The sequence below is a fragment of the Prionailurus viverrinus genome, chromosome A2 (genome assembly GCF_022837055.1).
Source record: "Prionailurus viverrinus isolate Anna chromosome A2, UM_Priviv_1.0, whole genome shotgun sequence".
Taxonomy (NCBI): domain Eukaryota; kingdom Metazoa; phylum Chordata; class Mammalia; order Carnivora; family Felidae; genus Prionailurus; species Prionailurus viverrinus.
In genome coordinates, this window is record NC_062562.1 from 11858885 (window position 1) to 11871407 (window position 12523).

Sequence of the window (12523 nt, forward strand, 5' to 3'; positions counted from 1 at the left end):
GACTTCGGCTCCGGTCATGATCTCACGGTTCGTGAATTCCAGCCCCGCGTCGGGCGCTGTGCTGACAGCTCGGAGCCTGGAGCTGTCCAAATAGATCTTTGTATCTCTCCATATTTCTTTAGAGTAAACCCCAGGGGCGCCCGGGTGGCTCAGTCGGTGAAGCATCTGACTTCGGCTCCGGTCATGATCTCACGGTTCGTGAATTCCAGCCCCGCGTCGGGCGCTGTGCTGACAGCTCGGAGCCTGGAGCTGTCCAAATAGATCTTTGTATCTCTCCATATTTCTTTAGAGTAAACCCCAGGGGCGCCCGGGTGGCTCAGTCGGTGAAGCATCTGACTTCGGCTCCGGTCATGATCTCACGGTTCGTGAATTCCAGCCCCGCGTCGGGCGCTGTGCTGACAGCTCGGAGCCTGGAGCTGTCCAAATAGATCTTTGTATCTCTCCATATTTCTTTAGAGTAAACCCCAGGGGCGCCCGGGTGGCTCAGTCGGTGAAGCATCTGACTTCGGCTCCGGTCATGATCTCACGGTTCGTGAATTCCAGCCCCGCGTCGGGCGCTGTGCTGACAGCTCGGAGCCTGGAGCTGTCCAAATAGATCTTTGTATCTCTCCATATTTCTTTAGAGTAAACCCCAGGGGCGCCCGGGTGGCTCAGTCGGTGAAGCATCTGACTTCGGCTCCGGTCATGATCTCACGGTTCGTGAATTCCAGCCCCGCGTCGGGCGCTGTGCTGACAGCTCGGAGCCTGGAGCTGTCCAAATAGATCTTTGTATCTCTCCATATTTCTTTAGAGTAAACCCCAGGGGCGCCCGGGTGGCTCAGTCGGTGAAGCATCTGACTTCGGCTCCGGTCATGATCTCACGGTTCGTGAATTCCAGCCCCGCGTCGGGCGCTGTGCTGACAGCTCGGAGCCTGGAGCTGTCCAAATAGATCTTTGTATCTCTCCATATTTCTTTAGAGTAAACCCCAGGGGCGCCCGGGTGGCTCAGTCGGTGAAGCATCTGACTTCGGCTCCGGTCATGATCTCACGGTTCGTGAATTCCAGCCCCGCGTCGGGCGCTGTGCTGACAGCTCGGAGCCTGGAGCTGTCCAAATAGATCTTTGTATCTCTCCATATTTCTTTAGAGTAAACCCCAGGGGCGCCCGGGTGGCTCAGTCGGTGAAGCATCTGACTTCGGCTCCGGTCATGATCTCACGGTTCGTGAATTCCAGCCCCGCGTCGGGCGCTGTGCTGACAGCTCGGAGCCTGGAGCTGTCCAAATAGATCTTTGTATCTCTCCATATTTCTTTAGAGTAAACCCCAGGGGCGCCCGGGTGGCTCAGTCGGTGAAGCATCTGACTTCGGCTCCGGTCATGATCTCACGGTTCGTGAATTCCAGCCCCGCGTCGGGCGCTGTGCTGACAGCTCGGAGCCTGGAGCTGTCCAAATAGATCTTTGTATCTCTCCATATTTCTTTAGAGTAAACCCCAGGGGCGCCCGGGTGGCTCAGTCGGTGAAGCATCTGACTTCGGCTCCGGTCATGATCTCACGGTTCGTGAATTCCAGCCCCGCGTCGGGCGCTGTGCTGACAGCTCGGAGCCTGGAGCTGTCCAATTTTGCGTCTCCAATTTTGTGTGCTTCCAATTTTGTGTCTCCCTCTCTGCCCCTCCCCTGCTCGCACTCTCTCGAGAATAAATAAACATTAAAAAAAAAGTTTTTTAGAGTAAACCCCAAAAGGAGAATTAACGGGCAAATGTTTACTCTTTAAATGGTTACTGTCAATTAAAAAAGGTACTTTTTCTGGTGAGGTTAAATATGAAATCTGCTCTGATCAGTAATTACTTGAGGTGAACATATATGTGAATGTATACGGCGTGGCTAATTTGCTCTCATTCTTGAGACTGTCACTTTGGAGAAGTTTTAGGTTCGTGGAAAAGTGATAGAGCTATTAGAAAGAGTTCCCATATGCCCTTCTGTTCAGTCTCCTGTAATGTCAACATCTTACATAACCAGGGTACATTCGCCACAGCTAAGACATTAATATTGGTCATTTCTATCAGCCCAATGCAGACTTCACTTGGATTGCATCAAGTTTTCCACCAATGTCCTTTTGCTGTTCTAGGCTCTAATCCAGGATGTGTCTCCCGCCTGCCTTGTTTGGAACTGCCAACGCTGAAAAGGAAATGCATGCCCTACGAAAAAGCACGGGTTTTGCGTTTGCCCCTGGAAAACCCACCACCCAGGTCTCTCACTGAGATTTCTCTTCCTTTTCACGACTCCATTAGGTCAGTGCATGGCATCTAGAAACTGCAGAACTGGTTTTCCAGATCCTGGGAGATCCCTCTGACTGCTGGGTGTATGCAGGAGTGCTGGCTTCCCGGGCCACGCTGCTGACCGTGTCCCAGGGTGGCGTGGCCGGCCTGTGGAGCTCAGCCACAGGAAAGCCGCAGGGGAGGCAACATTTATCCAGCATCAAGGAAGAAACGCCTACCTGTGGGGTCTCGCTCCAGAAGCAGGGGAAGATGGTCACCGGGTTCAGCAAGGGCTCCGTCTCCTTGGTAAGCTGCTTTACTGAGTGTGACGCCCACATTGCTTGGCCCCAAAGTGCCCAATGTCTTCACCTTCGGTCATTTTTTATTTTTTATTTATTTTATTTTATATTTATGTTTATTTTATTTTTGAGATAGAGAGAGACAGAGCCTGAGCAGGGGAGGGGCAGAGAAGGAGGGCGACACAGAATCCAAAGCAGGCTCCAGGCTCCGAGCTGCAAGCACAGAGCCCGACACGGGGCTCGAACCCACGCACCGCGAGACCGTGACCTGAGCCGAAGTCAGACGCTTCACCGACTTGAGCCACCCGGGCGCCCCTACCTTTGATCTTTTAATAAATGACATTTGGCTTCTTAATTCTAGGGATTTGCAACTCTGCGCGTTTCAGGAAACCTCTCTTGGTGTCTCCTGGGGGCCGGCCAATGTGCGTAATTGTTGGCACTCGGTCCTGACAAAAATGTCTCGAGGCATTGCCAGCTCTTGGCCGGCAAGGGTGGCACAAAATCGCCCTCCCACCCTTTGAGAACCGCTGCCCCAGACGCATTACGTAAAAGCAAACTTGCAGAACAGTATCTATGACGGATGGTGCCAAAAAGGATGGTCGTGTAAATGCTCACCTGTGCAAGCAGGTGCTCACAAAGTAGACAACAGCCCCTTCTGGGGTGAAGGGACAATGGCAGGAAAGGTGGAGAGGTGTTCCTGATGTGCTCTGGATACTTCTTTTTTCCCCCCATCTTTTTTTTTTTTTTTCAACGTTTATTTATTTTTGGGACAGAGAGAGACAGAGCATGAACGGGGGAGGGGCAGAGAGAGAGGGAGACACAGAATCGGAAACAGGCTCCAGGCTCTGAGCCATCAGCCCGGAGCCTGACGCGGGGCTCGAACTCCCGGACCGCGAGATCGTGGCCTGGCTGAAGTCGGACGCTTAACCGACTGCGCCACCCAGGTGCCCCTTCCCCCCATCTTATACAGTATTGTTTAACTCTCTAAGTTTTAAAAGAAACTTTTTTTTTTCAATCAGCAGTTAAAAAAATCAACAGTGAGAGCCATGAGGAAATTCATTTCTCCCACCCCCACTACATGGAGGTGAACAAATATATTTTTTTAAACATTGGCTTGGATTAGTGCCAACAACTCACTTTTCTTGGCCCCCCGAGGCGTCCTGTCTGTGTCCCTCCCCAAGGTAATGAATGTAAAGTTTTTGGCTCTCGGCCTGGTGGCTGTCAGATGCTCAAAAATCAGTAGCTGAGAAGCCAATATTGCACCGTATATTAACTAACTAAAATTTAAATTAAAAAAATAATCCATAGCTGAATTGGGGCTGCAGGATTGAGGAAAGAACCATCCTCTTCGATCTGAACAGAATCAGTCCTGCAACTCGGGAATGGGGGTTTCCATCTTATTTGAGATCTCCAGAGCTCCTCTGGGGGCAGGAAACAAGTGCCAGAATGTTCTCCGGGTGCCTGAGCTAGTTACAAAAACAGTATCAACGGTAATAATAAGAGCTACCACGTTGGGAGGGCTGACTATGTGCAGGTGTGGGGGGGGAACCATTCTGCACGATTCTTAGCCCATGATGGTCCTATGTGGTCGTCCTGTATCATCGCCCATTTAATAGATGAGGAAACTGAGGTACCCAAGGGCTAAGGAATTTTCTTGGAAGCTGGTGAGTGACAGAGCCTTGCATTCAAACTCTTGACCCTGGACTCTTAACCCTGTGGAAATGCTTGATGGGCATCCTTGACTTTGCACAGATTTCCCCCGAAGGAGACAGCCTGCTGGAGAAGCTTCCGGAAGCTGTGAGGTTCCTGGTAGTCTCTGAAGATGAGTCCCTTCTCGCTGCAGGTAGTGTCTCTTATTCGGAGCCATGGTGGCAGGGAGCAGGGGGGGGGGGGGGGGGAGCAACTCTGGATTTGGTTGGAAGTGGAGAGGGGTTTGGAGCGAGGGGCGCCATTCGAGACCGTGGCTGGCAAAACCTTTTCTGAAAGGCCGCAGACCCAGTGGTCCCTGTCGCACCTGTAACGTGAAAGCCTCCACAGATGATATTTCAAGTGGGGCTGGCTGTGTGCCACTAAGACTTTGTTGATGGATGCCCAAATTTGGATTTTGTATCCTTTTCACGTGTCACAAAATAGTAGTCTTATATTTATTTATTTTTTCAACGATTTAAAATCGTAAAAACTATCCTGATCTCACGGGTCACACAGAAATAGATGCCAGGCCAGTTTTGGCCGCCGGGCTGCAGCTTTCCCTGTTCGGGGTAAACCTAACCTTTCTGTGCTTCTGGTTCATTTGAGATGAGGGTGCTTATCCCCGCCAGTCACAGGGATTAAGGAGTGCTGCATGAGAGGATGGGGTGCTCCCAGGGAGGAGCCAGGCGATGCAACTCCTACAATAAGGTAGCCACAAAAAAGTGTGGTTGGTGCTATAACCAGACAAGAATCAGGGGTCATGGGAGTGGGTGATAGAGTTTTCTTCTTCTGTCTGAAACAGGGAAGGCTTCCTAGGAGGTGACCAACAGACAATCCGCAGCCCGATTAAAGAAAAAAAAAAAAAGACTATTTTTTCTTTCTCTCTTTTTCTTTTAACGGTTATTTATTTTCGAGAGGGCGCAAGTGGGGGAGGGACAGAGAGAGGGGGGACAGAGGATCTGAAGCGGCGATGTGGGGCTTAAACTCATGAACTGCGAGATCATGACCGGAGCCAAAGTCATACGCTCAACTGACTGAGCTTCCCAGGTGCCCCCCAAAAGACTATTTTGTTTAAAGGTCAGTTTGGGGGATGCCTGGCTGGCCCAGTCGGAGGAGTGTGTGACTCTTGATCTCAGCGGTGGTGAGTTCGAACCCCATGTTGGATGTAGAGATTGCTTAAATAAATAAATATTAAAAAATATATATATATCATAGGGTGCATGGGGTAGCTCAGTTAGTCGAGCATCCAACTCTTGATTTCGGCTCAGGTCTTGATCTCATGGTTCATGGGATCTAGCCCCACATTGGGCTATGCACTGACAGCACGGAGCCTGCTTATGATTCTCTCTCTCCCTCTCTCTCTCTCTCTCTGCCCCTCTTTCCCTTCTCAAAATAAAAAAAAAAAATGAACTTAAAAAAAAATAAAGATCGGATTTGGGTTCACAGCCAGGTTGAGCAGAAAGTACAGAGATTTCCCACAAACCCCCTATATCCCCCCCACTCCGTACTCTCATGCAGCCTCCTCCAATATCAACACCCCCCACTGGAGGGGTGCATTTGCTACAATCGATGAACCTGCATTGACACATCATCATCCCCCAAAGTCTGTAGTTTACATTACGGTCATTCTGGCTGTTGTGCCTTCTATGGATTTGGACAAATGTGTAATGGCGTATATCTACCATTATAACCTCAGATAGGGTAATTTCATTGCCCTAAAATCAGCCCTGATTTTTATAAGGGGTCAGAGGAACTGTAGACCAGTGCTGTCCAGTAATGCAAGCCACAAATGTGAGCCACATTCATAACTGAATGTTCTCATGACCCTATTTAAATTTTGTAAACGTTTATTTATTATTGAGAGACAGAGAGAGACAGAGCATGAGCAGGGGAGGGGCAGAGAGAGAGGGAGACACAGAATCCGAAGCAGGCTCCAGGCTCTGAGCCGTCAGCACAGAGCCCGACGTGGGGCTCGAACTCACAAACCGTGAGATCATGACCTGAGCCGAAGTCATACGCTTAACCAACTGAGCCGCCCAGGTGCCCTGGCATGACCCTATTTAAAAAGGCAAAAAGACACAGGTGTCATTCATGTGAGTAATATATCTTATTTAACCCAATACACTCTAAAAATTTAACATGAAATTGACATAAAAATTCTTAACGGTATTTTTCACAGTCGTTTAAGCATCCAACTTCGGCTCAGGTCACCATCTCCAGGTTCGTGAGTTCGAGCCCCATGCCGGGCTCCGTGCTGACAGCTCGGAGCCCGGACCCCGCTTCGGATTCTGTGTCTCCCTCTCTCTCTGCCCCTCCCCCGCTCGTGCTCTGTCTTTCTCTCTCAAAAATAACCAAACTAAAAAAAATAAATAAATGACAAAATTCTCGCGCGAAGGTTATGCAACCTGGCACGTGTTCTACACCAACAGCTCATCTCGACTTGGACCAGCCACATGAAGAGCCACGTGTGGCTCGTGGTGATGGCTCCTGCACATCTTCCGTCCAGTTTCCAAAAGAATCTTAGGTGACACAAGTATGCGCGAAAGGCAGCATGGGAAACAGGCACGTGAGAAGAAAGACGAACAAAGGGTACAGGCACAGACTGGAATCAGGACTGAGGTCAAGGGCACTGAAGACCCCAGTGACCTAGCAACCTGTTACAGCGGGTTTCACGTGTGGCTCTTTCCAGCGGCCAATGAGGAGAAGCCCGAACAGTTTCCCCATCCACAGCTTCCGGAACCCACCTGTTGCTCTAGAAGAGGTAGCCCAATCCCAACTTAGCTAAGATCAGGCACGGATTTCTTTCCAGTGTCAGAAATGGAATTGTGGTTCAGGGGGTCCCTTGGATTAAGATCAGCAAAGGGTAGAGGTGTGTGGGGCTGAGTTCAGAAGACACCAGGCCCAAGCTTCCAGGTGTCCCCTCCCCGTGGAGTCACGTGGACAGCGCTTACTTCTGTCAGCGACCGTGTGTGACAACAGCACCGACCGGGGGGGGGGGGGGGGGGGGGCTCAACTAGCCTTGGCGTCCAGGATTTTTACCAGGGGTTGATTATGGAGACACAGCTGATCACCTGCCCGGCTGACCTTGGTCTCCCAACACCCCCCTGAGGTCAAGCTGATACCGTGTGTCCCAAAGCTCCCACTGCCAAACACACGTGAGCGTTGGCCATCCCGTGTGGCCCAAGGCCTCAAGTAAAACCAGGATACTTTTTTTTAATGCTTATTTATTTTTGAGAGATAGGGAGAGAGAGTGCGAGTGGGGGAAGGGCAGAGAGAGAGGGGGAAGGGCACAGACGGAGGGGGACAGAAGATCCAAAGCGGGCTCCGTGCTGACAGCGGAGAGCCCGACGTGGGGCTCGAACTCACAAACGGTGAGATCATGACCTGAGCCGAAACTGGACACTTAACTGACTGAGCCACCCGGGGGCCCCACAAGGACACTTTTATCAAGGAGGACATTCTAAGGGCTTAGAGGGCACCTCTCAGGAGCCTGGCAAGGGCCAAACCATTCACGTGCAGAACAGGGACACCCAGGCCTGCTGAGTTAACCCTTTCCTGCACACGAATGGGATGCAAATATTCTTGGACAGCAGATATCCTGATGCACTCGATCCGTTTCCCATAACATCCTTCTGTGTGAGCCTCAGGTTCAAGTGTAGTTCAATAAAACAATTGCATGGAGGGCCTGGAGAGGCAATCAGATGGACGGCCAGCCCCCAGCTGACTTGACTCAGGCGTTTCCAGGAGTCTAAACTGGGCTGGTGCAGGCCAGGTGCATAGCACAAGAGTCCCACACCATCCCCCTTGCCCCCACCACGTCCCGGCCTGCATGATCTGGCCTTGGGGCCCTCTTTCCTGCACTGCCAGGGGCCCTCTTAACAAAACACTTCACCCAACCCATATTTGGAACACCGGGTAAAATATAGAACGCCCAGTGAAACTTCAGATAAACAACAAATCAACTTTTCAGTATAAATATACCCCACGTAATATTTGGGATCTACTACTGCTAATAATAGCAATTTCACTGTTTATCTGAAATTCTAATTCAATGGCATTGTCCTCTTGGGTGTTTTGTTTTGTGTTAAATCTAACAAGGCTCTCCCTCCCTCCCCTCTCCCTCCTTCACTCTGCTCCACCCACACTGGCCTCTGTGCTGCCCTTGAGACACACACGCAGGCCTTTCCTACCTCCTGGTCATCCCAGGCTGTTCCCACCCTTCCAGGGCCTGCCATCTTCTCAGATGTCCGCTCAAAGGTCCTGTGGTTGCTGTAACAAACTACCACATAAATGTGGTGGCTCAAAACAATAGAAATCTCTTTCCTCACAATTCTAGAGGCCAGAAGTCCAAAATCAAGATGTGGGCAGGGGCGTTTGGCTGGCTCAGTCGGTTAAGCATCTGACTCTTAGTTTCGGCTCAGGTCATGATCTCATGGTTCGTGGGTTTGAGTCCCGCATTGGGCTCTGTGCTGATAGTGGGAAGCCTGCTTGGGATTCTCTCTCTCTCCCTGTCTCTACCCCTCCCCTGCTCATGCTCTGTCTCTCTCCCCCTCTCTCTCTCTATAAATAAGTAAATAAACTTTAAAAAATTACTCAAAAAAAAAAAAATGTGGGCAGGGTCATGGTCCCTCCAAAGCCTCCAGAGAAGAATCCTTTTTTGCCCTGTGGCCACATTTCTCTGGTCTCCCCCTTCGTGCCTTGTCTGCCACACGTGTCTCTGTGTCATTTTTTTCTCATGGCAGCCAGTCCCCTTGACTTCACTGCCCTTATCGCAGATTCCAACTATTTTCCTGTCCTTCCTATCCTCCTCCCTACCCCCTTCCTCCCTCCCTTCCTTCCTTCCCTCCGCCTTCAAAACATATCTACCTTATGTCCAGCTTTGTGCTGGGTTCTGGGATACCAGGAGCAGCCCCAACAGGCGGTCCCAGCCCTCTGGAAACTCACAGTCTTGCGATAATAAATAACTTTGCTGTTTTCTGCAAGGTTATTGATCACTGTTTTCAGCTGCCGCCCCCCCCCCCCCCCCGCCTCCCACCCCTGCACCTGACAACTCTAGGCTGTGTGATGGCACGGGCCATGTCTCTCTTGTTCGCCACCGTGTTGCTCCCACAGCCAAGTAGTCGGTGCTCAAAAAAATCTTTGTTGACTAAACTGAACTCCTGTCAAGCTCCTCCAGGAGTGAAAGGGATAATCCCATCCCTGCCCTTTCAGGGTTTGGAAGATCCGTCCGGATATTCTTGGCAGACTCACAGGGGTTTCATCGATTCATGGCCACCGACCTTGAACACGAGGACACCGTGGAGACAGCCAGTTTTGGTCCTGAGAACAATCTGATTGTCACCGGGTCCCGGGACACACTCATTCAGGTCAGAGGTCATCCTCACTCCGCGTCTGGAATAGAAAAGTATAATTTTTTTTTTAATTTTTTTTTTCAACGTTTATTTATTTTTGGAACAGAGAGAGACAGAGCATGAACGGGGGAGGGGCAGAGAGAGAGGGAGACACAGAATCAGAAACAGGCTCCAGGCTCTGAGCCATCAGCCCAGAGCCTGACGCGGGGCTCGAACTCACGGACCGCGAGATCGTGACCTGGCTGAAGTCGGACGCTTAACCAACTGCGCCACCCAGGCGCCCCTAGAAAAGTATAATTCTTGAGAGGTCTTTTGGCTTCGAAATACAGAGATTCAAGGACACTAGTGCAGGCGAAACAGAGCAGGTCACTGGGAAGATGTGGGGGAGGGATCCCCTGAGACCCAGGAAGGGGATAGCATTCCCACGGAACCTGAAAAAACGGGGAAGATTTTGGCCTTCAGAGTGGAGAAGGGTTGGGAGGAAAATGGCAGAAAATTCCCACCGAGCTCAAAGTTCTCACTCTGGTGGGAAAAGCACATACTAAAGTAGCAGTTCTCCAACGTTCTGGCCTTAGGACCTCCTTACATTCTTAAAGGTTCTCAAGGATCCCAAAGATTCTCAATAAGTGGGTTATATCAGTTTGATTTATAGATTTATATACTGGATTTACATATTCTTAACAAATGAGTTATTTGGGGAATAGTTTTAGGAGGTACAGAAGAGTTGCCAAGAAAGTACAGGGAGTCCCCATATATACACATATTTATCTTGTCTACACCCTGCTTGCCTCAATGTTACCATCTCATGTCCCCCCGGGCCCTTTATCAAAACTGAAACATTTATATTGGGACAAGACTGTTATTAACCGATCTGCAAATTCTTCTGTAGTTTCACCAGCTTTCCCACAAATGTCCTCTTTTTCTTTATTCTGGGATCCAGTCTAGGATCCCACGTTGCATTTGGTCCCTGATGGTAATTACCATATTAAAAATTAGCAGCGAGGACATCCAAAAATACTTCTCCGTTGATTCATGAACATTACGTGTCAATGTAATAACACACTTTTACGAAAATCCTGTAGTTTCTGAAACAAACAGACAAAACTCACGAGAAGAGTGGCGTGGTTGCGCATTTTGACGAATCTCTTTCGTGTCTGGCTCAATAGGAGACCGTTGGCTTCTCGTACTTGATTCTGCATTCTCTGATCTGGTGTGACATCTCATGTCCCATAGCTTCTGGAAACCTCCACCGCTCCTTTGTGAGAGGAAGAGAGTAGAAAAGGCAAATGGCATCTTGAATTATGATGAAAACAGTTTTGTGTTTGCAAGCCCTCCTGAAAATGCCTGGCGGTACCCTCCAGGGGTTCCCTGGACCACACTTTGAGAACTGCTGTGGTAGTGGCTCGGTGAGGGGTGGGGAGGTTTGAGGGGGTGGAGAAGGCCCTTGAACCGCAGCCTGAGAATTCACCAGAGGTGGACAAATGGGTTCATGCATATTTCTTAGCTATGACAGCGTAAGGAAGAAGTCAGCTTTGGCCCTCTGCTGTCCGTCCTCAGGTGTGGAGTCTGTCGGAGCAGGGGACCCTGCTGGATGTTCTGGAAGGCGTCGGGGCCCCCGTGAGCCTGTTGGTCTGGGGTGGGGCCTTGGTGGCATCTGCTTCCCAGCAGTCCTCGTCTTTCAAAGTCTGGGATCTCACGTCTGTGCAGCAGCCGAGGGCCTCTACCCCGTTCCTGGATCGCACTGGCCTCGCTGCGGTATCACACGATGGAAGCTACGTTTACTTCCCCAAGATTGGGGACAAGAACAAAGTCACCATTTGGGACTTAGCAGAAGGTTTGTAAGATATAAGCACGGCCATTTGTGTGGGTAAGAACCAAAGCTCCTGTCCGGGACTGCTCGGGTTCTTTTAACCAGACACCAGAGACTGGGCGTTTTAAACGACAGACGTTTACTTCTCACGGTTCTGGAGGCTGGGAAGGCCAAGGCCAAGGCCAAGGCACTGGCGGATCCGTGTCTGGTGACAGCCGGCTTCCTGGTTGCAGATGGCCACTTTCTCATTAGGTCCTCACAGGAGTGCAAGCCCTCTTGTCCCCTGTATAAGGGCACTTATCCCATCGTGGGGGCTCCGCCCTCATGGCCAAATCACCTCACAAAGCCTTCTGGCCAACGCCATCACATTATGGGCTGGGGTTTCGACACGCAAATTTGAAGGGACACATTCAGGGGCGCCTGGGTGGCTCAGTCGGTTGAACGTCCGACTTCGGCTCAGGTCACGATCTCGCGGTCCGTGAGTTCGAGCCCCGTGTAGGGCTCTGGTCTGACTGCTCAGAGCCTGGAGCCTGTTTCACATTCTGTGTCTCCCTCTCTCTCTGACCCACCCCGTTCATGCTCTGTCTCTCTCTGTCTCAAAAATAAATAAACGTTGAAGGGACACATTCAGTCCATAGCACCCCCATAACTGCAGTCAGGTTGACAGTGGCTAATAAAAATCAGGACTTGATGTGATAAATTTCCAGCATGTGGGTAATTGACCATCTGGTTGTCAATCCCTGGTTTCGTTTGGGTTTCCTGGAAGCAGGGCACGTGATGGGGAAGTTTGCACAAGGGGTATGTTGAGGGGAGCTCCCAGGAGAAACCTAAGCAGGGGTGATCAGAGCAGGCAGGGGCAGGGGGAGGGCTGAGCAAGCAGGTGGGGGAGGACCTAGACTGTAAACTGCACCTCAGAAGCAAGAGGTCTTGTCTTTTTATTTATTTATTTTTTTTAATGTTTATTTATTTTTGAGAAACAGAGCACAAGTGGGGGAGGGGCAAAGAGAGAGACTCAGAATCTGAAGCAGGCTCCAGGCTCCAAGCTTTCAGCACAGAGCCCGACGCAGGGCTCGAACTCACGAACCGCAAGATCATGACCTGAGCCAAAGTCGGACGTTCAATCGACTGAACCACCCAGGCACC

General features: G+C 50.6%; 1 protein-coding gene across 1 annotated transcript in view; it reads left to right on the top strand.

Annotated features, from left to right (window-relative positions):
* Positions 1-12523, top strand: part of NWD1 (NACHT and WD repeat domain containing 1) — a 65911-nt gene that overhangs the window by 46425 nt on the left and 6963 nt on the right. The window contains exons 13-16 of the mRNA XM_047849684.1: positions 2265-2537; positions 4283-4373; positions 9431-9585; positions 11128-11404. Coding sequence (XP_047705640.1) covers positions 2265-2537; positions 4283-4373; positions 9431-9585; positions 11128-11404 — 796 coding nt within the window. The remainder of the gene's footprint in view (positions 1-2264; positions 2538-4282; positions 4374-9430; positions 9586-11127; positions 11405-12523) is intronic.